The sequence below is a fragment of the Pseudochaenichthys georgianus genome, chromosome 4, assembly GCF_902827115.2.
Source record: "Pseudochaenichthys georgianus chromosome 4, fPseGeo1.2, whole genome shotgun sequence".
Classification (NCBI taxonomy): Eukaryota; Metazoa; Chordata; class Actinopteri; order Perciformes; family Channichthyidae; genus Pseudochaenichthys; species Pseudochaenichthys georgianus.
Genome location: NC_047506.1, coordinates 13,326,528 through 13,352,228, shown reverse-complemented (window position 1 = coordinate 13,352,228; position 25,701 = coordinate 13,326,528). Strand labels below are relative to the sequence as shown.

The window sequence follows — 25,701 nt, the reverse complement described above, 5'->3', positions numbered from 1 at the left end:
GCCCAGCGGCCCCTCAGGAGGTCCGCCTCGTACTCCCAAAACGCACAAGTGGTCACATCGGCCTGCGTGTCGACGGGCTTTAGGGGAGGAACAAAGACACCGTTAACTCTTCATGGTGCGGTTTTATTCATTTTTGAGCGGCTGCTGCTTTGCAATTCCACCACAGGGGGTTATTACTTTTATTATTATTATTATTATTATTATTACTATTATTCATTTAATCTCAAAAGGAGAAGACATGATTTATGCCGGATTTTTAATATTGATTGTTTTGTTTTTATTTAGGTCTTAATGTAAAAATGTGTCTTTCATTCTGTGTATATATATATATATATATATACATATTTGCACACATATTTTTATATACATTTGTTTTTATATTCGGGATTGTGGGAAACGGTATTTCGATCTCTCTGTCTGTACACACAAACTGGAACAATAAAGTTGACTTTGACTGACTTTGAGTTAGATAATAAACTACAGTAATAACCCTAACAATTATAAAATATTCACTGTAGAACTTAATATTATTGATTTCAACTAAAGACTTATTATGGGAATGTAAACAGACTGAAAATAAATTATAAATAACACTTTCAATTTGGTCTATTCAATTCTAATTGTAATAAATACAAATGTTCTACAATGTTTCTTTAGTGTCATTTTTGTGCGTTCACATTTTCATTTTCGTTGTTCTCTATTGGCTTTTCTTAGTTTTTGTTGTCTCACAACTTTATTACTAACACAACGCTGGGTCAACATGAGTGTTTGGGTCACGTGCATTACTGCTCATTGTGGGTGTTTTTGCAGAAAAACCACTTCATTGGGATGTAAAACAGTACAGCAGTGCAAATTAATATTAATATGACATACTGCATTCATAGAAGAGGTCAACTTATTTTCCATTAATTGATATATTCCATTAAATGTGCAAATGTACCACGTTTTTGGTAAAAATGACCACTGCCACAAAACATTAAATACAACAAAGCTGTGTATACATCAGATTGACTCCTATTCTCAAAATCATTACTGTGATTACATTACATTGGATTTTTAAACAGTCCAGTTGTAATGTTTCTGATTTTATTTTGTAAAAACTAGCGATTTAACCCCTTAAATTACCACATTTCTCCCTCAAATAAATGCATGCTGAGTGTGTCACAAGAATACTGAACAGGTGTAAGCGTAGAAAAATCCCCAAGTGCTACAAGGGAAAAGAGTCTGCACGGAAATGGAGCCAAAATTATTGATTGTTGCTCTTTAAAGGCAATTTACAGAGGATTTGAGCTGCTCAACATAAATCATAACCTCCTTTGTTAGGCTTAAGCCTCAAGGGTCCAACAAAAATAATGATTTCACTTTCTCATACATTTTAATTATCTTAAAAGAAAATACCAGTACATTAACTTTTAGGGTTATTTCCCTCATTACTCCGCTTTCCTCCATCATCTATTCACCTTTCCTCTTCCATTTCCCCTGAACATGAAGGTCATTACAAGAAATACATGGAATAAAATCCTAAAATGTTATTAAAAAAAACGTACACGAAGCACTAACTACTCCTCCCAGGTGAGTTTATTTGAATTTGACTTTAATGGAAACTCTGGAAGTTATTAAGTTACTGCGAGAGGCAGTGTGGGAATAGGAAGCCGTTTTCAAAGCAAAACGCAGCGCAATGATCTTCTGCAGTTTTACAAGGTAGATTATGATGTTTCAAAATGTCGGAAGATACTGTAATGTCGATGAAATGAATCATACTGTATGTGACAAATCACAGGTAGCAGCAAGTTTAAGGTTGCAGGAAAGGGTAAAAGATGCCTAAACTGTGTTTGGATTAGGGTTGCCAGAAACTGACCATGATCAAAATCGATTATTCGGCAGCCCTGACGAATAATAATCGATTATTATCGACCGTAAATTTGACCATTTACAATTATTAATACTTTTACTATTATTAGCATATATATATATATTTATATATATTTTGGTTGAAACCAAGCCAGAAAAAAAAAAACCGACATTAAAAAAAAAATATATATAAATAAAATCGATTTTTAAAAATAATATTCGATTATGGAGACTGTAGTGAATATTCGAATAATCGAATAATCGCTGGCATCCCTAGTTTGGATGTCATAAAATAGCTACTTTAGTCTTGGCTGAGTTAACAAATTGTGCTTTAATAGATCTAGTCAATAAGGGTTTGATAAACGAAGAAGATCCATCGGCTGCTATAGCTGGGTGAAAACACTGACTCTCTGAAGAAGCATACATGTATTCTGTATATGTTAAAGTGTTTAGTTACTCCTCTGAATAAAGGTATTTATTACTGAGAATATGGAAATATTGTTTTTAAAATTTGAATCTTTATCTTTATTTTATTTGTATTTTAATCAAGTAATTTGGTCATTCCTGAAGATTTACTGTCAAAATGGTGCTGTGACAAATGAATTGCCAAATTTGGGATAAATAAAGTATCTATCTATCTATCTCTATATCTATCTATATATCTATCTATATATCTCTATCTATCTCTCTATCTATCTATTTATCTATCTATCCATCTAGCTATCTATCTATCTTTCTATGTATCTATCTATCTATTTATCTTTCTATCTATCTATCTATCTGTCACTGAGATTATTATAAATAAATCAAATATATATAAAGTACAATTAACCTTGATAATGAGAGCAATAATACTAACACAGATCTATCTATCTATCCTTTTGTTTGTGAATATTAATAGTGGAAAATCAATGTAGGCAGCCTCAGCAGCACTCTTTTATGTATCTTTACCTCGTTGTGTCTGAGAGTGAAGGTGACATGGTCAAGTCGGTAGACGTCAGCAGGTCTGACGGCTGCTGCGATGACTTGGGAGTTGACGGTGATTTCCCCAGCCTCTGCATAGCGCGAGTAGTCGGTGACACCTGGGTCGCTGCTCGGCTTCAGGATGTCACTGATGCTGTCGTACCGCACAAACACCGCTGACACACTTCCTGATGGACCAAAAACAAGTTTAACAAAGACCGGAGGGAGTCAAACGTACTTACTGTATTTGTAATCAAACTTTTCAGGTCAATTACAACTCCCTCATATCATGGATTGGATACACATGCTTTGGAGAAGTCTGGGTGCAAATCTGACCAACTGTGAATGCATAACTAGATTAGCACACTAACCCAAAGTCTCATAAAATCACTTTCCATCATTGATTTTATTTATTGGTTTCTGCATGTGGGTGTCAAGCCAAGGAATACTGTTGTTTTAATTTTAGTTTTAATTCGAAAAGAAGCCTTCTTTTGTTTGTGTTGTTTCCATTAGGAAGAAGTAGTCCTGCTTGTGATAGGTGACCAACATCAAATGTCATTTCTTAAATTGTATTGAAGCCACTATATGTCTCCGAAAGGCATCAGCAAAAATAAAGACTTAGATCAAGCAATATATTTTGGTATATAGAGCATGACAGAGAAGATATGAATACTTAATTTTTCTTTGGCTTAAACGCACTGTATGTGGCACATGGCAACATGTAGCAAAACAGTACTCCCTGTACACCCAAGCACGCAGATGGTCACATAATTGTTTCCAACATGTGAACTAGCTTCTTTACCATTTCTGTCCTCCTCTGGTCTCAGTTTGGGAGTTAGATTGATGTGATCTCCTCCCATTGTAACAGACAGTTTGGCTTTTGTGTGACGAGCATTAAAAGTGAAGAGTTTCAATTCTGTGGTGGAGGAGAAAAAAAAGTCAAGGATGTCAAGGAATTTAAATATAAAAATGACAATTATCCAAAACCCCACTTTTTTGCACACAGGTGGGAATAAATGGCAGGACAATTTAATATAATTGGAGAGCCCTGTGTTAATAATAATCTCACCCATTTCCGTGGCTTTGATTTCAAGCTCAGTTGGAGTCTTGTAGTTATTAGCCAGACTCAGAGCACTTTCTTCAACAGTGTGTAGCAGCTTGGTGATGGTATGTTCCCGGCGCTCTTCTTTCATTCGGCTCCAAGCCACCAGTTCATCCTTCTCCACCAAGTTGTTTACTGCTTTCACCAATTTCTGTAGAAAACAGATTTATCAGCATGACATGTGTGTGATAGCTAAACATGTAACATATGCCTGTACTGAAATATGTGTCTAATTAGATATGATTAAACATTAGTTTTCTCCCTTGATGTTGCAATGATTGCTGGATATGATTGGCTTTTATTATTTTCTGCACATAGGAACCTATATCACAGAGATTTTTCTAAATATTTAATTGAAGGATATGTTTTTTTAAAAGCCTTTTAATTAGTGCAAGGGAGCGATCAGTGGACAATTTTGGTGTTCAATTATGGTCACATTTTGCATCATTTTTGTTTCAGCATCTAATTATCTTACATATTGTCCCAAAATACAGCAGCTTTCATCTTAGATCCAACAATACACAAGTCTCTAAATTGTATTTCCCAGAAATGCATATCATACTAGCAACATTCTTAGATAAGATAAAACTGGATTGTATACAGTGGCTTTTTTCGCTCCAAAACCAGTTCAAAGCATAACTGTTGTTCAGGCAGGACTCCAAACGTTGATTGAGAAAGGAGAATGCTAAACAAAGATTACTGTGAGAGTGGAGTTGATGACGGACGGTTTGACAGTGGAATCCTTTCCCTCCGCACTCAGGGTTGATGCAGATCGACACAAGGCCTCAACATATGCGATCACTTGCACCGATGTGAGCTCGCCGGACGTCTGCTTGACGATTTCCTTCAGTAGACTCTGAGGCTCCGTGATGTTGCTCATCTAGGATGGTAGGATGGGGGGAGGGCATTTGAGTGAGAGTATTTATAATATCACTTTTCTGCAACAATTTACAACCTGTCCTTTGATGTATTGTAGATTTTGTTGGATAGATACTGTGAAATCAACACAATCTGATACATTTGTAGCTTTCCATCTTTTCTTTTTATATGAAACTGATATGTGGTTCACTCACATACTCAATATTGTTCAACTAGTTTTCCCACTAGGAGGAGCTGTTTTGTCATTCGCAGAGAAACAGTCTAGACCTGACATATTAAATATAAAAAAAGCAATAGACAATTAACTTTTAAGATTTCTACCTGCGGGCAATGAGTCTTTATTTCATAGCTATAGCAACCTCAAAGTGTATCTAAAATATATTTAAAACAATACTTGTATCCACCTTCTAAACGTCTATGAACTATGCCAAAATCTGAAGTTGAAGGCTGGAGAGCATGTGAGTATTTGGTCACAAAACCAGAGTTAAATAATAACAATCTCCTTCTTTCTCGAGTAACAATAGCACAATTCTAGGTCAATAGGACGAATAATGGCACTACAACATTTACAAATTAAAAAACGCCTGAAAAAAATATGCTCGTACAGCAAGTGGCAGTCTCTCTTGGTCTCGCTGTACAATATACTTTCTGTGTGTTTCATCTCATGGTAATCCTATTTCTCTCCAACAGAGGGCACTCTCATCATATGTATGTTTACCTTATTTGGCTGAAATCCTGAGGAAGGGTATACTTACATATTCAAGTGTTTTGTTGACAGTCTGTGTGATACACCCGATGTTGTCGTGGCAGTATTTTAGGGGATGCTCTGGAAAACAACAATTACCTTAAGTATCTCTATGATGGATGATTTTATTTCCATTAGTTTACCATTATAAAGCATGTCATAGTAAATTCTCCAAATTGCATTAAAACCGGCAGACATAAGATCCCAGGACTCTCTTTGTTATGAACTGAAACATCAGAAAACTGCAGATTTCACCGTTAACTTGACGTATTGCATAATAGATTCTCCCAAAAAATCTATAAAATGCAATTCTGTGTGGTTTGTGTGACTGTGACAGAGAAAGATGAAGAAAGATGCATGTCCTTGGATGTAAGAGCCAGTTGTGTGTCGTGTGCTTGTGAGCTCTTCCATCGTCATACCGACCTTTACATCTTACGCCTGTCTCTGGATCAAAGTGCTTAGTGCCTGAAGTTGGGATGTAATCACGCTGACAGGTGCAATCGAAGGATCCATTCTTATTATGGCAGCGTGAGTTTGGTCCACAGATCTGTCCTGACTGGCATTCATCAATATCTGTGAGGTGCAAATGAAGGGTTCAGCGCCAATAAAAGACCAACACCATATAATTAACGTCAAACTCACAACATAACATAAAGCAAATACATAATAAATACAGACGTTTAGTTCTATTTCTATCTTAAAATTGGAGACATTTGCTGAGAGTGAAGCAAAGATCTCCTACAAATAAAGAGTTTTCCTGCTCATTACATTTAATACACTGTTTTATTGTTCAGGAAGAGAAACTGGAAATCGTACACGCATGTTACACATTTGAATATTCATAAATTCAGCTACTGTACGTGCTTGCACTGTAATAAATAATGTTTGCCACCCACTTGGATATCTGTAGGAATACATAATGCTACAACATGGGATGAATGTGTAGTTTATCTTTTGCAAATGGAGCAAAGGATCTCGGGTGGTTACTCAGAATAGCAGCTAGGAAGGAAGTGACATGCCGAGGGGAAGAATCACCTCCAACACCTTTATCCTCCTCAGTACACAGTTGCAGAGAACACACACACACACACACACACACACACACACACACACACACACACACACACACACACACACACACACACACACACACACACACACACACACACACACACACACACACACACACACACACACACACACACACACACACACACACACACACACACACACACACACACACACACACACACACACACACACACACACACACACACACACACACACCTGACGCCACTTTCACAGCAGTGTGATTGCTGCTTTCACAAATAAACATGATATCCAGCCTGTTGGTATGTGAGGCCCTCTGTCAGTATGTGTGTATGTGACCAAACTTAATTCCTTTACATGTATAATTCTGAGCGAATTGGACATTACCGATGCATTCAGTGCCATCGTTGGGCTGGAACTCGGCCAGTCCTGTCGATGTGTATCCAGAGACACATGTACAGTTGTAGCTGCCTGCTGTGTTGGTGCAGCTCCCCCTCTCCCCGCAAATATTGGTCACATTCTGGCACTCGTTGTCATCTGTGGTGAAAAAACAAGGATAGAAAGTAAACTGGGTTATTTGCTGTAGAAAATAAACAGAAAGATATGCCACAAAAACTAGAAAATTGGATAAGCGGGGACAATAAAACACATTTTTACTGGCTGCTTTAATGTTGCTGTGAATAGCCCAGACTGTGTAAATACACACTGACCAGCAGGCGAATGAACACTTATAACAGCTCAACACTTCGTAGACATTCGCCTCTTTTTTGGTAAATACAAATGTATGAAAACATATTTACATCTACAAAAGCATTTACTAATTCAGCAAGTTAAAGACATGTACTTCCCCCTTTGTTTGGACAAGGATCTTCTTTCTTATATTTAAACACTAGGTAAGAGTTATTTAATTGATCTATAATATTTAAAGGTTTATTCACAGTATGCTCTTTGATTAATTGGACTGTAATAGTTTCCCATTTTACTTGTGTTCAGTCTACCATGTGTCAGTCCTCCTTCTGCTACATTTCCCATAAGACCTTTCCAGATACTCTAGAGAAATGCCTGGACATGTTCCAATTAGCTGATTTGTAAGTTTCTGTGAGGGACATTTTGAGATAATTGTAATGGAGTACTGACAAAGCATCCGTGAAAAACTACATATTTTGTTGCTGAAATACATGTTGGTGAGCCGGTGAAGAAAATATAAATCTCTGCTTTGCCTCTTCAACAATGAATGTCTTCAACGTGCACAATGGCTGGCCTATCAGAGAGAGCACTTGCAAACAGTGATGTTAATCCTTTATGTTTAACTTAAAATACTGCAGTTAAGCTATTTCCGCTCCGAGTTAAATAGGAAGCACCACAGAACACTCAAATTAGCATGGCATGCTTGAGGCATGGTGGCAGGATTGCCTATGTGAATGTTCTCCCAAAAAGGAAACAGGAGCAAGCACTAAAAACATGTGGTGCTTTTAGCTGTCAATTCAGGAGTGATGATTTGGTAAGATTATTTCTAGGGTAAATGTGGATTTCCTATATTAACCCATGTATGAATATCGTGAAAACTAACCCCATTTGATCCACATGTCAACATATTTCCAGATTGAATTCCAAAGAGGCCAGTTTTGGGCTTTAAATGCATCTCTGACTATGGACTATATTTAGGAATACTTTGATTCGATCTTGTTTCTGGGTCCTGGTGCTTATTTGAAATTGATGACGCTCAGTTGTGTTTTTTCACCATGTTAGTTAAACTTAATCCATAAAAATACTTTATCATTCGTTAGTTGATTTATATTGTGTGTATTCATAATCTAACACTGGAAATGTCAAAGAAATTAAGTAAAGTAAAAAGTACAATGTTGCCTTCAAAATTTAGCAGAGTATTACTGTATGGAATATCGTAACATGGAAGTACCTAAAGATTGTACTTAAGAGCAGCTATTGAATAAATGTACTAAGTTACATTTCACTAGTGGTTGTTTTTTGACTTTTGAGAAAAAACTAAAATACTTTATTTCATTGTTGCCCTTTGTTTAGAAAGCTCCATACAGGGCAGTTTGCTGTGAACGCTGCCCGGGGCCCACACATTTTAGAAAGTGCTGGTCCAGCTTTATTCTCAAACCCACCCTCCGTCTCGCTTCACTCTGTTTATTGGAAATGACCTGGTAAGACTTTCCACTGTTGTTTTCACTTGTCTTTGATGGACGCTTTGCTCTTCCTCTCCTCTGTACCTTTTGCACGTATGTTGTCCGGGATAGGATATCCTCTGCTCGGAAGAGAGAGGTGACTGTATTCAAAGGGGAAATACCTCCATGACACAAGGGACCCTTGAGCTGTCATTATTGCGCAAAAACGGTATCCACACGCTCCATGAATCACTTATAAGGACAGAGTGCTTTTGTCACTCTGTTTTTGAAATAAAGTGATGCATTTAATCTGAAGAAAATAAGCCATTTTATTATTTTCCAGGCAGGTTATCTGGGGATAGGCCTGTGTCTGCTGTATCTGTTCCTGTCTTCTATAAAATGACTGGCCAAGTATCCCTGCCCCCCCCCCCCCAGTATGTAATCCTTTAAATAAAGCACCCATGGCAAATATTTCATGTATCAATTATATTGTATCCATTAAAACTGCATATGCTGCAATTGGGTGCTTTTGACATTTCATACATTTTGAATTCTTTGAATTCTTTTTAAATCTAGTACTAGGGAACTTCATTCAGCTTTTTTACCTCAAAAAATCCTTTACCACAGTGTTTGTAGTGCTCACTTTTTGATTTACTTTTGGCTCTTGAAATATGTAAGCTGTACTGTGATGGTGGTCAGGAAACTAAACGTGTTCCAGGAATTCTAATCAGCCCGGAAACATAACAGGATTAACAATGCTGACAGAGAGGCAGCATTGGCCATTAAAAAAGTTCCTAATACAGCTGTATCGTGGATATCTTTCTACATTGCAGTGTTTTCTTTGAATTTAACTCTTAATGATGTGAAGAGGCTGTGGGGAATTCAAATATTGCAGTTTCCTAAACACTGACACACTCTCAAAAGTTCGGACAAGAACACGAAGAAGAAGAAGTTAAATAAATAAGTTAAATGTTTTACATATCCAACTTAAACTCAACCACACAGTGCCTTTGTGTTTTGAAAGTTCAGCTCAAGCACAAGAGTTACACGTTAAAGTTACATTTGATGGTACGAATATTTTACTACGTTTTTTTACCATTGTTTAACAAGAATATGAGTATTTCTTTGGGCTACCATTCTCATATTTTAGAGACAACATTTTCAGAAGATTATTACTGTACACAACATGCTGATATGTGTTACATTTACAAAATTACATTTTCAAATGTAACATTTAATGTGTTTAAGTCATGGCAGTTTAGGAAGATGAACACATCTAGTGCCTATATTTTTCAACTGCTTACACCATTGTTTTTTCCCTGAAGTCAACCATCACCCTCCAAATATATGTTAAATTAGCCGACATGTGTAGGAATGCCTGCCTTATACTTCTGTCTGCTTGGATGTTGAGCAGCCACAAATGACAAAGGCTTCCAAAAATAGTCTAAGTTTCAATGACAGCCACACACAAGGTTATACGCTTGCATCATTTGCTAAAGTCTCAGTGAGATACTGTTGTTTTTGTATGTTTATATTCACCGTTGCAAAACGTTGTTCCATCGCCAGTATATCCATGGTTGCAGAAGCAGGCATCGTTTGATCCGTTCAGGGCCTTGCATGTTGCAAGTCGGTGACAAGAATCACAAATGTCAGAGAAGCTGCATAGGTCCATCAGACTGGAAAGCCATGCTGCGTAGACACAATATCATATACAAGAGTGCGTAAGTTTAACTTAAACCATGTCCAACTCATTGTCTGACGCCACTGTTGCTTCTTTAAGCATGTGTGGTTCCAGTAAAAATTGCATTTTTATCTCTGTTGCATGTAACCATACGCGAACCACTGAACTAATCCATTGAGACACAATACACATTAAGAATCCACCTCATGCAGCAAACGAACACTGAAAAAAATAAATATAATTAAATTATAATTTTTAAATGATTTGCAAATATCATATAAAACTCAACTGCTGCCCCATCACATAGCCCAAAGTTATCATAGCCAACATATAGACATCATAAACACAGTAACATCCACCATCGTCTCCCTAAATAAGACACCTGCCATACTAGAGGAGATAATAGCTCACGTACCTGTCAAAAGTATAAGTTTCATTGGGGACTTGAGCAAAGACTCCATACTTGCGCTGGTCTCGATTCTACTTTTAGCACAGACTGCGGTGGGCTGGCTAGTGACGTAGTCCATTTCCTTGCATCAGTTTTCCTGTTTCCCTAAACCTGGCCCTTCCTGTCTTGATTTTTAATCTGCTTTGAAAAACATGCAGCACGGTCCCTTGACTAAACTGCTCCAACGCAAAGCACCAAACAACAACTGGTCCAACTATACACCCAATATAAAAAATGTTTGAGCCGTGGTAAGCCACTTTTTTGTTTTACTGTTGACAAAGTGACCTGTCGCCATTTTGGAAGACTCCACGCCATTGTTCTCACTTGAACACGTACAGTAGGGCTGTGTAAACACAGGCCAAAACAACACCGACTAACTCCACGGAAGGACTACCCCCTCCCTTCCGCAAAGGACTGTACACAAATTCACACACACATTCCTGCGCTGTGTGTCTTCCAGTGACCATTTCCATGTTCTTCAGACAGAGATCAAATATCTTCAGGTCTTACAGGCTGAAATATATTGGGAATGTGTGTGTCTCACTGCTGTTATTAATATTATAAACAACTAGATATGCCTTGGGGCATACACAGACATGTTGACTTGATTTTGTTCAGTTAAATGAAAATAAAATAAAGTGAAACTAACACTGGAAACTATTTAATGTCTGGTCTGAACAATAGCACAATTATTTTTTAGATTCAGTCTTGTTTTAATTGCATTTTAAACTGTCTGATCATAAACCGTGCTCTATTGAAGATACCATATGCCTTTTAGAAAGTTGTTGAAACATCAGTTTTAATGGATACAATATGTTGAAACAGCAGTTTGTCATTGTTCACTTTTCTATGCACAGTGCCCAAAAGACTGGCTGAAGTAACAGTAGTGTAATATATACTTATATAAACAGCATTGTAGGGCCCTTTGTGCTGCAGTTATATAGACCTATGAGTGTGGCTTTGAAGATAAGCGATAAAAACGACACATTTTAGTTTTGTTTCTTTGACACCTGTCATGGATTAATGACCCCATTCTCTGTGCAGGAAACGAGCAGGGCTGGGTGTTATTTATTTTTTTATGATGGGTTACTGACCCACAAAGTTGTTTTGTGTTAGGTTACTTTTTGGCAAATGTCTTGAAATCTTCAAAGCAATCCATCTCAAGTGCGTAATTTATAATGTTGCTAATCTACAACATCCATGAATTTCAATACTCAAATCGTTGGATCAGGGGAGATTTTTACTGGCAAAGGCTGTTAGGGAAAGGTGAATTCAAATGTGAAACAGTTACAAAAGACAAAAAAGTAGGCACTCAGGTGTGACTGAGGTCTTTTCATACTACTTTCTACTTTTTGGCACACAAACACATTGATTGATGAATAGTTTCACTTGGGAGATAAGTTCTTTGTTGACTGTATTGCAATCTGTGGATGCGGTTTGAATTGCTTAGGCAAGGCGTTCAGTTTATTGCTGAGAAAGGCAGCTGCTTTGAATGACACTATTAGAATTGCGCAGCATTACTGTCCTGGGAAAGTGCTTGGTGAAACCACATCTGAATGTCTCGCTCTGACACTTTCCTAATGCTAAGGAAGGAAGTGATGTTTTCTAGAACAAACCTGGACTGATTGCACCACTCCTTCAGCTTTTTGGTCTCAGGAAATCTCTCATTTAATGATAAATGTGTAAAGCTCACAGGAGCTTGCTTTCTCCACAATGACATTGTAAAAAAAAAGACACCTAAGAGAAAAGACCTCTTCAACTGTGTGGAGGCAGTTTTGTGTAAATGTTTCCTCTTTTCCTTTCCTCTCTCATGAATATGGAAATGTTGACTCTGCAGCAGCAGACATTTGCGTGGGTTTGAGTGTGTGTGTGTGTGTGTGTGTGTCTGTGAGAACAAAAGAAGAGTGTTGTTTACGCTATTCAGGCGATATTGAGATTTGCAATACAGAGCACACTGGAGGATCTATTTTGACACTTCTCACACATATCTGTTCTGATTTTGGCCTTATGTTCAGCCATGGGAGGACTGAACGCTGGGGCACAGATGGAAGCAACTGACTCATAAACTTGGAGCTTTTGAATATTTCAGTACACAAGGTTGTAGAGACAAAGTACGCCCTCTGCCTGGGTTCAGAGTTGCCAGCTGCTGTGTGAGTAGAGAAGCCTTCAACATTTACATTACACTCACTGTAGGTAAAGACCGAGCTGCTTTCACTAAACAGACTGCTGTTAATTCAGAGGAAATATCCACCCTAAACTGAAATAACACCTGACAGGCAACACGAGAGCAAAAGTCAGTCACTTCAATTTTGGTTGAAAATGAGATTTAGTCACTTTGTCAGCGTTTGTCAGAGGAAGATAAGAGGATCAAGAATATCCTCTTATAAAGTCAACAAATCACCACAATTTCAGGAGTAGGCTATTTTACAAGGTATTTGGCTGACCAATAAAAAAGAAACCTTAGAAGAAACTTTGTTAGCTTACACATTTTAAACTTTACTTTTGGAGACCAAAGATTAGTGCTGCACGATTCTTGCTCAAATATGAATCACGATTATCCTCCATAAGAATTGAGATCACGATTCTCATCGTTTCAAAGAAAATATTTATTGCACTCTTACTCTTAGACGTCACGTGAGTACAATGAATTTAAACAGACAACATTTGTCTCTCTTGTAACAAAAACATAACTTTGTCTTTAGTCTGTAGTTGCTGAATACTGAACAAACATTACTACATTCAAAATGTGGAACCTGGAGCCAACTATTGTGGCTTTAAACAGACACCATCAACATCAAAGTGCTGGACTTAAATCCAAGTCTCAGTTTCTTGTAGCAAAAACATAGAGTAATTAAAATGAATTTGACAGCCAACTACTGTGGCTTTAAACAAAGTGCTCGACTTAAACTCAAGTCTCTCTGGTAACAAAACATACAGTAACTAAAATAAAGATATTGCTGCTGCCTGAGTGCTGAACATAGAAAATAGAATTTTTGCAGCTTTATAATAACAAAATGTAAACTTTGCAGTAGCACCTGTCCACAGTGACAGTACATCCAACTACTGTACAACAACACCAACATGTTTGTTACAGGGAGGAATGCACTTAAGTTACTCAAAATACCTCACCCACAGTGCTGAATATAAAAACAAAACAGTCACAGCTTTAGAATAATAATATAAAAAAAAGCCTAGCCAGCTAGCACCCAGTTCAACTACTGCACTTAAAGGTTCTTGTACTGAAAAAAACATAAACTTAAACAAAGTGCGAGACTCCACTGAGTAGTAATGTCACTGAATCAAAAGGATTAACTTAAATACTGCAGTCAGTACTGAAGAATATAAAAACGGAACAGAACATAAAGTTACAGCTTCAGAATAAATGTAAATAAAGCCTAGCTGCCTAGCTACTAGCACAGTCCATCTACTTTTTTCGGCACAAGCACAGCTTCCCTCTCACTCTCGCCAGAGTCGCCACCGGGATTTTTATCGGTGTTGTTGTCATTGTCCTCGACTATGAATCATGAAGGTGGAATCTAACTATATCGATAATAATATTTATTGCATCCATGGGTAGAAACAGCCGGGAAGCCAATACGGATACACTGCAGTTCATACATGGGCCGCTTGGGACTGGCTGCAGAAAGGAGCAATTTCCATAGACCCCATGTTAAAATGCCCAACTTTCCAGCAGAAAAAAACATGTTTCTACCCATGGATGCAATAAATATTATTATCGATATAGTTAGATTCCATCTTCATGATTATGAATCTGTGAGTGAATTGTTTTCTAACACGACCCTTTTATTTATATTAGGTCTTAACGTTTTTGCATAAATTAGGGCGTGGTCACGTTGATGGACACGTACATGCCTCACTGTCAGCTAACAGCAACTTGTCCACTCTGCTAGGCTACAACCATAGAGGCTACAACGTTAGTTAGTCATAGTACTGTACTTGACCCTTTAGCTTTAGCCGTGTTCGTGGTGATTGTGCCTTTTAGGGAATATTGTTACAAATACCAGACAATTAAAATGTCGTGCTGTGCGCTTGAATGTACTAACAGAACTTCCAAGAAGTCTAAAATGATAATATTATACATGTTAACCCCGTTCGCAGGTGTTTGTGTGCTTGGTAGCTTAGCTTGTTACTTATTAGCCAGCTAAGGACGTAACCCTTTATGCATACATATACATTTTAGTTTATGATTCAGCCTTGGGTAATACTTTTATAGTCTATGGCTATGACGCCCATAATGCTAAACGGGAGCAAATGTTAATAGGGGACCCAATTATCCCAGTGGTGGCCGCCGGAGCTAACGGAGCCGCAGGGGGCTAGCTCCAGCCGGCGTCCCGGAGCTAGCCCACTGCGGCTCCGTTAGGTCCGGGCGGTGGAGTCCGTCTTTTCTCAACGTGTGAATGACAAGCATTAAGAATAACAAAATATAGCTACTTCTCTTGCAGATTGTCTCATTTGATTATGAATGTAACGTTTATATAAGGGAACTACACTGTTAGCAGTAACTTGGTATGCATGTATTTCATGTTAGCTTAGCTTCTTAGCCTGAGCTAGCTCTGTTTACTTCCAGTTCGGAGGCAGCAGGTCCCGCCTCGGCTCCGCCTCTTTGCCCTTATTTGGAGCAGGCGGGATTAGACTCTGACGTCACAGTTGAGCCGTTAGTGGCCGACTCCGCCTACTAAGGGCTTCACGGCAACTCTGCAGAATCCTATGGGTGACGTCACGGACACTACGTCCATTTATATATACAGTCTATGGGTATACCCAGAGCCATATAATAGAAGAGTTATGACATCTCCGTTCACTCCAATGGACCACTTTTTTACAGCAATGGCAGATCGTGGAGCCTCTCAATCGTTCCCCGGAAGTTAGCGCCAAGGCTAGCAGAGCAGTAGAGTTGCAGCGTAATAGACCGTTCGTGACGGACTTTTAAAGGTAAGAAGAAGTTTAAAGATTTATATTGCGGATATTATCAGTACATCTGATTCAAATTAACATGTGTATTAAAAGGATGTCAGTGGATTATCCCTAAATTAGTAGATTTAGGGAACGTTTACAGATAACAGATCAAGCTAGGATACCTAAGCAAGTTAGCAACACACGTTGAACAGCCTTTCAATTGTAAATTCCGTTCTCTTAATGTCATTTCGTCCAACGTTGTTGAATTAGAGAAGAGGGGCTTCTAAACTGGATTGTATGCAGGGGTGGAGGGAGTTAAATATTAGATAAATATAACTTTGGTGCGTGTAAGAGTGAGTGTTTTTAGCAGAGCCATATTGCGTCGAAAGAAGCCAGTTGAGGTGGTTCGGGCACCTAGTTAGGATGCCACCTGGGCGCCTCCCTAGGGAGGTGTTCCAGGCACGTCCAGCTGGGAAGAGACCAAGGGGTAGACCTAGGACCAGGTGGAGGGATTATATCTCTTCGCTGGCCTGGGAGCGCCTTGGGATCCCCCAGTCAGAGCTGGTTGATGTCGCCAGGGAAAAGAAAGTTTGGGGCTCTCTGCTGGAACTGCTACCCCCGCGACCCGACCACGGATAAGCGGGAGAAGATGGATGGATGGATATTGTGTCCTTGTGATTATGTTGAGTATTACCTGTCTGTATAATGTTGCAGCTCAGCTGATTTTGGATTGATGGCAAAGGAAGAGGGACTTAAAGAGCCTGTGACACGAGTTTCCCCCATCATCCAAACCCATCAATTTGAGTAAATATGGTCCCCTTGAAAACCGTTACTGAACTGATTTTGGATATTTGTACTTTGATAACCATTAATCTGCTCTTCAATGTTGACCATTTTCTGGATCTTCTCGGGGATTCTTCAAGTCCCGCCAAATGATGTGTGACGTCATTGCGGGCACAGCGCTCCAGCTGCACCGTTCAGGATCCCAGCTTCTGCATGTAAACGCACGATGGTGCACACAGCAGCAAGCTCAGACAGCGATGACTGTTTAATTTTGAACGTATCTGAGAGCTCATATGAGGCTGAAGGATCGGTTTATGTTGTATCTGTTAGAAGTTTAGGAAGGAGGTGCGTCAATATGGGCGATCATATGGTCATGTAGCCAGTGGTGGAATGGGACTAAAAATCATCCCGGGACTCTCGACCGGCCCACTTCGGTACCGCTAGTAAATTGTCAACGGGGGGAGTGGGGGATGTCAGGGGCGGCGGGTGCTGTAGATAGTAAATGTAAATATCTAAATATTTGTGTCACTGCATCCTGATAAAATACAAATATAATGTATAATGTCTGTACTACGAAGCCAGTTCAACATACCCTGGATATGTTTGAGTAACAAACAAACTAACAACAACAAACTAACAAACGAGATCTCACTAAGCGGTCCTACGACGCTGGTTATCAACTCGGTAAATCAAGCCAGGGTTTCTCTCTCCAGCTGAGAGCGCGTTCACGTCTAAGACACGAGTGGATCTGACTTTAATTCTGACTTTTTAATTTGTCTCGAGTGTTTCGTCAACATAATGTGTTGCTTAAAATAATACTTCTGCATACAGTATGTGACACTGTAAGTGTTGCACGGCCAGATACGGCTCGAGAAGCTGAGTCAGATAAGAAAATATATTATATATTATGATATTATATGATCGATGATCTGATTGATGATGTAATATGAATGATAAGTGCGACACGTCGGCGTCTTCTCTGCATACGGCAGTTTAAACTGTATTTCCTTTATCCTGTAATATGACTTGAGAGATTTAAACTCCGCACACTGAGTTGATCTCTTTTCTATAGACGCCGGAGGCGGGCAGCGGCAGGTAAAATAAGTTATTTAGCCTTCTCAAACCTGAGCCTCACGCGCCGCCTATGGGGGATGTGCTAGTGACTTATCCGACCGGCCCACTTCGGTACCGGCCCATCGGGATTCGTCCCGATGGCCAGTCCGCCACTGCACCCAGCCCACGTAAACTGTCGACGGGGGGAGCCTCGCTGCGGGGAAACGGTGGACCTAGTGTCCCGATCGGAGTGGGAATAATAATAATAATAATAATAATCCGTGCATTTTATCCATTAATTTCCCCAACATTGTGGTAAGGAAAACACACGTTTAATCCCTGTTGGTGTACTACAACTACAAAAAGCATCGGTTTGTTTTCTCATCAGGAAATGCAGACCGGCACAAACAAGCGATTTTTAATCATCATCCTCACGATCATTTAATAATGTATCATATGTTCGCCGAATTGACATGAAAGCACTAATAAATGTAGTTTCATCCACTTGAGTTTACAACGATTACAATAATCGATTTGTTTTTATATCACATCCGACGGGAGGAAATTCAGCAGCTCTCACTACCGATTTTTAATCCTAATGTAATCATCATCTTCACCACGATCATTTATATTTATGAAAGCACTGACAAATATGAATATACTGTTGTCAACTTCATTAAAACGTTATTAACGTGCCTAATCTCAGTAATTCACCATTTCTACTCATGACAACACACTTTGTCCGTGTTTGGCTCTCTCGCCGCACAGTGAAGCGTTTCCGCATTGACGTCACTTCCGGCTTCCCCCAAAACTTCAAAATGAGTCGAAGGAATTTCCCCGCGATGTTCGAAATTATTGATATTTAACGGAACGGTATCGCTTTTTCTTTTTTAAACTGACGGTTCGAGATTACTAGTAGCCCAATATTTCATTGCACAACAGTTGTTGGGATGCTGTCACAGGCTCTTTAAGTGAGAGTGACAACACAAGGTAAGTTTAATACTACTGTTTTATATAAGTAAGCATACTAAACATGTATTCTATCACTATTATATAAGTAATCTTGTTAGTAACCTACTGTATGGCAGGTGGAGGGGCAGTGATGTTACAGGTGGAGGAGCAAAACTGCAAGACTGCAAACTCACAAGACAGAGAAATCAAAGTTTGTTCTCCAGAGAAGAGGTTGATTTCACTTCAATTTTTTCATATTTTCTAAAGATGTGGAAATGGCACAAAAAAAAACTTGAGAGCTGTAACCAATACAACTGTAACAACATGAGTAGAGAGCCACCAAGGTTTTTCAAGTGCCTCTCTTACTCCATTTTGCCAACCCACATTTCCAGGTACATGACGGGACACCTTGCTTGTTTTTGTTTTTTGCGCTCCTCTGGCTGGGTGCTGGCAGGTGGAGGGCAGTGATCTATTATATGGCTCTGGGTATACCTTGGATGAAAATGACAGGCCTCTCTCATCTTTTTAAGTGGGAGAACAATTGGTGGCTGACTAAATACTTTTTTGCCCCACTGTAGGTATGGCCCTACACTATATTGTTAAAATATAGCATGATAGGTGTCCTTTAAATCAGATCATTTATCAGGTTAGTTGAACTTTTTGAACTTTGACACCAAATGTGTGCCGTCAACCAATAGCAAGCCGTCAGGCAAATGGCGATGACCTTTGAAATAAACCACAATGGAGGAAGCTATCATTGTAAGCTGCATTTCACCATCCACTCCATTTGGCCTTCCACTCCACAAATACAAACTCAAACGGGGGAATGGTTTGCTTTGAGAAACTATTAGACGGTAAGATTAACATACATCCTATTATTTTTTTTGTTTTAATTAGCTAGCTTGGATAGCTTTTTTCTTATAATTATATACGTTAGCTCTTTATTTAATGTATTTATGTACAGACCCATTTAATGTATTTATGTACAAGTAACGGTCCAGAAGAGAGTAAAACAAAAATATTATAACCGTTAACTGTTATAACCGTAAAGTGCTAGCATGTTCGGCTCGCTAGCATGTTAGCCATTAGCTTGCCAGCTAAAGTAAGGTTCATGCTAGCTAGCTCATTACACAAGGCAACGTGTGCTGGTAACCGGGCTTTAATAACCAATACAAAAATACGTGTTTTGACATGTGTGTTGCCTTTACTGTAAATATGCTTGCGAGTTTAACTTGCTGTCTAGTTACCAGTCCGTTTAGTATCGAGTTATCCCAATTAAAATACACTTACCTTAGATTTCTGCTGTCTATTCTTTTTTACTGGCAGAGTAAAGAACAAGATGGAAGCATCGGTGGACTTTTATCAACAGAAGTGGAACGGACATGATTATTCCCAAGAGAACAACATCATGGTGGTAAGTTAAAACAGACTTACAAATAAATTAAATCTTACTTTTACAAGGGGGGGACATATTTGTGTTGACACCTTTACAATAAAGTACTTTTTGCTTGACTACACGTGTAATTTATCTAAATATAAGGATGCAATTGCATTATCTGCCTTGGTCCTTTTTGTTTTATACAATGGTCACTGACTGCTCCTAATAGTTTTTTTTTGTTGATATGGGGTCCTAGTAACCTGTCAGTGCAACTACACGATCCAACATAGATCTGTTTTTGTCTGCCACTAAAATAATTGTGCCACATTATAACACTTTTCACAAGGACAGAAATACTGAGGCTTAGTTAAAGAGCTTGCATATGTCTAACCAAGAGCAGCCAGCAACTAATAGCTTTAGCAAGGAAAATATTTAATGCGTTTGTCATTTGTGTGAATCTGTCCATTTTAACTAAGGATGCGAAGAGGAAGGGGACTGAAGGCATACGTTAGCTACTGCGAACCTCATAGCCTGGGGGGTGCGCAGGATAGCTGCAGGGCAAAAGTATATTGAAATGCAACATAAAAAAACATAAAACAGAGCTGTTGCGAACTGTGAAATGTATGCCTTATATAGCCCTCAAAAAAATTCCTACATTTGACCTCTCGCAAAAGACGCTTTGTATGTATTGGAAAAGGCTTATGGAATGAAAAAAACGTGGTATCCATCCATCCATGGTCCCAAAATGCAATGTGTCACTAATAAAGATGCACACATATTTAACACATTTACAGAAATGCAAAAGCACACCTTTTCTTGATTATTAAATGTGTGCATAAGTGTCTGAAATTGCAAATGATGGTTCACTTTAGATATTAAATGCCGATTATATAGAGAGTAGTGAATGATTTCAGACATCTTAATATTGTCATCTACTAACATGAAGTATTCATTCTAACAAGACTGATATTACACCTTTTAGTTGGACCTAAAGTAATTTGCTGCTTGACTGTCACTACTGTACGTGAAGGCAAACCGGAACTCATTTTGATAATTTGTTTGCAATAAGTGTGTGTTAGCCACCTACACGATGTATTGCGTAGATTTAGAGATGGAGTGGAAATCAGGGGGGTGCTCTTGGTTCAAGCAGCTGCCTGCTGGACAGAAGACAGGTTATGGACTGCTTCCTCTCATATCCGGACAATAATGAGCGGAGCGGCACACAGCATTTCCCCCTTCAGCCTGTGAGTGTGCCACATGGTCATCATGTGTAGTGTGAAGGGCCTCATTGTTATATAACCTTTTTCTAAATAGTAAGGGACTTTGATTCTGACAAATTTAACCTCGATAAACACTTGATTTTAATGTCAGATAGTACAGATAAATTCAAATATACTTTAAGTAAGCAAAATACATTTTTAATTTGTTTAATTGTCTACAGTCCTGAAATGTAATCCAGTAGTATTTGGGGAATGTTGTATAGTAATAGTGTTGGCCTTTAACATTTAATTACACATATTTTTCATGCAGATTTTTATAGACAAGTGGCCAAAAGCCTGCATGCTTTACAGACTCATATGACTGCCAACCTGCCGGTTTAAAAGCATTGATTCCTCAACTGAGTTACGCTTAAGAGGTTTTTTGGGCCCCCACTTGTCCATGTGTTACACTGGTGTGTTAAAGGCCAGTACAGCTTCAATTTGCTAAATTGTTTCGAGGATCAAAGGGTTTGTCCCTATACAATATCGCACATGTTTTAATAAAACATTTGAGACCATTTTATTTTCATTATAAGGGGAGGATTGCAGTTGATTTACAAAAAACGATACATTTTCTTTTGTATATCTTTCTTGACATAGCTTGTTTGTTTGACAGGCTCATAATCAAGTCGGTTTGAAGTGAAAGCACTATTTGGCTTTGCAAGTACAAAGATGAGCAGAGAGCATATTATCCAAAGTTAATGTAAACTTGAATAATGTACTTCATTTGAATGTAATAATTGTGTTGGTTGTTGTTTGTGAAAGCGCATCATGTATTGAACAATTAATCTGAACTTTTCGATCCGGTACGATTAGAAACTGAAGCAATATAAAAATGAGCCCCATTAACTGAGTTTTAAACATCCTTTAAATGGAAGATCCCCATAGCCCCGCCCTCTCGATCGGATCGGCGATCGGCCCCAAAATACCCGATCGGAGCATCCCTACTCCTAAGGGTGTAGAACAGGGGTGGCCAACCCGCGGCTCTCGAGCCGCATGCGGCTCTTTGCCTAGTTTCATGCGGCTCTTCAGTTCATATCGAATTTTATATGTGTGAGTTTGGGGGAGAGACACTGACTCCTGACTAGTGTTGCACGGTGTACCGATACTTGAAAGGTATACCGCGATACTCTGCCGTTAAAAATGTTACGATTCCTCCGTTTCATTAGTATCAGTACTTTAAGAATGACGGGGGAAAGTACTCCGGTGAGAAAGCACCGTTTTAATAAGAGCCGTGTGTATTCAGCGCTCTGCTTCCACTCCCTGCACTGCAGCCGTGCCTGCAGTCCCGCTCCTCTCAAGCACGCTCAAGTCCCTCCCCTCTCTCGTGCACTCGGCCACGCGCTAGCTGCCAGAGCATGTGAGAAAACGAGAAGCATGGCTGCAAGTGGGAGTGAAACTGCTGCTGCGCCTCGGCTTGTTGACAAAAAAGACGCCAGAAGCTACATTTGGAAGTATTTGAGCTATATCTCTGACAGTGAGGGCAAGTCTACGGACACCACGAGGCCTGTCTGTAAGAAATGTATTAATTTTATTTAATACGAATTCTTGTCATTTATTTTATTTATTGTTCTCATTGTTTAAAAGTTTGTGTTATGGTTATGGTTCTGGTGTGAAATAAAGCACAATAATTACATTTAAGACTGTTTCCCTCTTTTTAAGAAAAGTATCGAAAAATAATCGGAATCGCAATTCTTGACTTGGTATCGAAACCAAAATGTTGGTATCGTGACAGTTAAACCTGATATTTAGTAGGTCTGTTAAGTATTGAATGCTGATAATTCTGACGTAATTTGGCCGGTCAAAGTTGTTTGGGCTCGGATAAAATCGCTCCGTTACTTTCGTCCCGTGTTACTTTCGTCCCGTGTTACTTTCGTCCCGTGTTACTTTCGTCCCGTGTTACTTTCGTCCCGGCTCTCCCTACGTGTGTATGTGTGGTGTCAGGTGTCAGTATGAGAGGATGACAGCGTGTCTAATTTTGATGTGGCCCAAGAGCCAATCACAATAATACCTGCGATGCAGCTAGGGCTGTGCAATTAATCGTATTTTAATCGCGATTACGATTATGGCTTGCGACGATTATGAAAACAGCATAATTGACAAAATACGATTATTTTGCTGGGTGCGCTTTCGCCCCTCCCTAAAAGCCCACTCGGCCACGTGGGAGTGACATGTGTTGTGAGTGTTCAGCGCGAGCGAAGACGTCAGAACAAGAGCAGCAACTCGTTAAAAAGAAGGGTAACATTATTTCCACTATTTGCAAGTACTTTGCCATTACATTTCACATCGCTAAAGATATGTGCCCAGTTAGCACTGTTGGCAACCAGGGCTTCAAGCAACTTGTCAACACGTTGGACAAGCGTTACGCGATGCCGTCTGGGTATTATTTCAGCAGGTCTGCGCTGCCTGCACTATATGACAAATGCCGTGGGGAAGTTGAGAGAGATGTGGCTTCAGCCGACTACTTTGCTACCACAACAGACCTATGGTCTAGCCCAGGGGTGCCCAACCAGTCGATCGCGAGATGTGTCTAAAAATAGAACAACAATATTCTGTTTTATCGTTAATGTCCTGTAACATAATCTTCCTGTGCCAGAATAATGCACTTGAACGCATCAAAGCTTTGTGATTGGCCGGCGTCACCCCATGTGTCGGGGCGTGGCTGAGGGTCTTCAGTACAGGTGGCAATATTGTCACCTGCCTGCGCTCATCTCTGAAACCAGACCATGTAAACAGGCTGGTGTTTCTTGCAAAAAATCTTTAAGAGATGACATGAGCAGCCCTACCAGCATTTGCCATGGTGGCCTGAACTTTTTTATTTGGTCTTAAATTGTAGTTCAACATTTATTTCCTGTTACTTCTGGACCATGACGGTTGGCCAGCCTTCAACGTTTAACTGAGTGGAATATGTTGAATATGTTTTACCAAAATGTTGGCTATATGTTAAGGAGTTTTCAGTAGGTTGTGACAGTGCACTGCATCATATTTGATTTAATTTATTTTGGTCTAATTTATTTTTATTTATCATATTAATAATATATGTTTAGTATGGTTTTGGAAGTGCGCTCCAACATATTTGTTGATCTTGTTTATTGGTAAAATATTATTTGTTTTAAAGTTCAATAAATGGTCAATGAATAATCGTCAAAATAATCGTGATATCAATTATTGACCCAAATAATCGTGACTATGATTTTTGCCATAATCGCACAGCCCTACAGTGACCCAATCACCTTTGAGGGGGGGGAACCTATCGTTGATTAAACACTATCCAGTGTTTCCCCTACCATTGTCTTGGAGGGGCGCTGCGCCCTGCCAACGGAGCCCCGCGCCCCCCCTGAAATTCAAGGTGTTTAAAAAAAAAAAAATATATATATATATTTTTTTAAATATATATATATATATATAGCACTATAATCAAACTATAATCAAATAATATAAGCAAATAATCTATATCTACTGTCACTTTTCACATTGAACATGTGCTCTTTTATTAAATAAACTAAACGCTTTCATTTTAAGTTGTGAGTTTAGTGTTTTTGACCCTAAGAAACACTGATGCATTAATCAATAACAATAATCCAAAGCTCCTCTCTGCTCCAGAGGATTTAAAAAATATATATCCCAATGCCACAAAAATGCATCAGTGACGTGGTTGAAATCTTGTCTCCAGAAAACAAAAAACTGAAACAAGCGGTATCAGTGACTGTGTGTTTGATGTGGCTCTTTGCAGTAACAGAGAAAACATTTGGCTCTTAACCTCTGACTGGTTGGCCACCCCTGGTGTAGAAGGTCAAACAAGTCAACAAGGCGAGTGGGTGAAGTGAATACATGAAATGTTAATCACTGCAAGTCTAAAAACAGGCAAAGGATACTGTTGTGAAAAGTAACTGTCTAACAGTTTAGTTTTGTGCTTGTTGCACTATTGGCAAATACAGAATTAAACTGAACTCAGATGAAATCCCTTGTTTATGGGAAATATACTTTTGTTCTATGTCAATCCTGCATCGAGACAGAAATTTGAAAAGGGAGCAGTTTCTTCAAAGATCGGGTGCAATTTACAAATGAATTTCTTTCACGGGCGACTGCTTCATAAAGGAACTTGTCCTGACTCAGATTGAACACAGTTGAATGATCCTATCCATATTCCCGACTTCTTTAGAGACAATGTTTTCCATCTTCTCAAACACAGAAGTCTAATATTTCCATGTTCTCAGGTGCAACAAGTGTTAGTGATTGGGCATTTTTTTTCTGCCACCAACCCCTTGTTTGGTCAGCAACTGGAACAAAATGACACTGGAACAAAATGACACTGGAAAGAGCTTGTGCTCTTTCAAGTATAAAGGGGACCCTATTGAGGTGACAAAGCTTTACACTTTCCCTTGTAAGAACTACACCAATAAGATTATCAATATTGTTTTTACATTCAGTTTTTCCAACTGCATTGATAAGGAAATATCGCATAAAAGTCCTGTATATAAATATATATATTCAAGCCATTTGTGACAAAAG

General features: G+C 39.0%; 1 protein-coding gene across 1 annotated transcript in view; it reads right to left on the bottom strand.

The window, feature by feature from the left end:
* Nucleotides 1-10,950, bottom strand: part of adgrl4 (adhesion G protein-coupled receptor L4) — a 17,042-nt gene extending 6,092 nt beyond the window's left edge. Inside the window, exons 1-10 of the mRNA XM_034081416.2 lie at nt 10,816-10,950; nt 10,259-10,408; nt 6,978-7,127; nt 5,964-6,113; nt 5,551-5,621; nt 4,617-4,796; nt 3,884-4,067; nt 3,617-3,730; nt 2,803-3,002; nt 1-77 (exon numbers count right to left, since the gene is read on the bottom strand). The exon at nt 1-77 is cut by the window's left edge and continues 103 nt beyond it. Coding sequence (XP_033937307.1) covers nt 1-77; nt 2,803-3,002; nt 3,617-3,730; nt 3,884-4,067; nt 4,617-4,796; nt 5,551-5,621; nt 5,964-6,113; nt 6,978-7,127; nt 10,259-10,408; nt 10,816-10,927 — 1,388 coding nt within the window. The 5' untranslated portion in view covers nt 10,928-10,950. The remainder of the gene's footprint in view (nt 78-2,802; nt 3,003-3,616; nt 3,731-3,883; nt 4,068-4,616; nt 4,797-5,550; nt 5,622-5,963; nt 6,114-6,977; nt 7,128-10,258; nt 10,409-10,815) is intronic.
* Between the last annotated feature and the right edge of the window lie 14,751 nt (nt 10,951-25,701).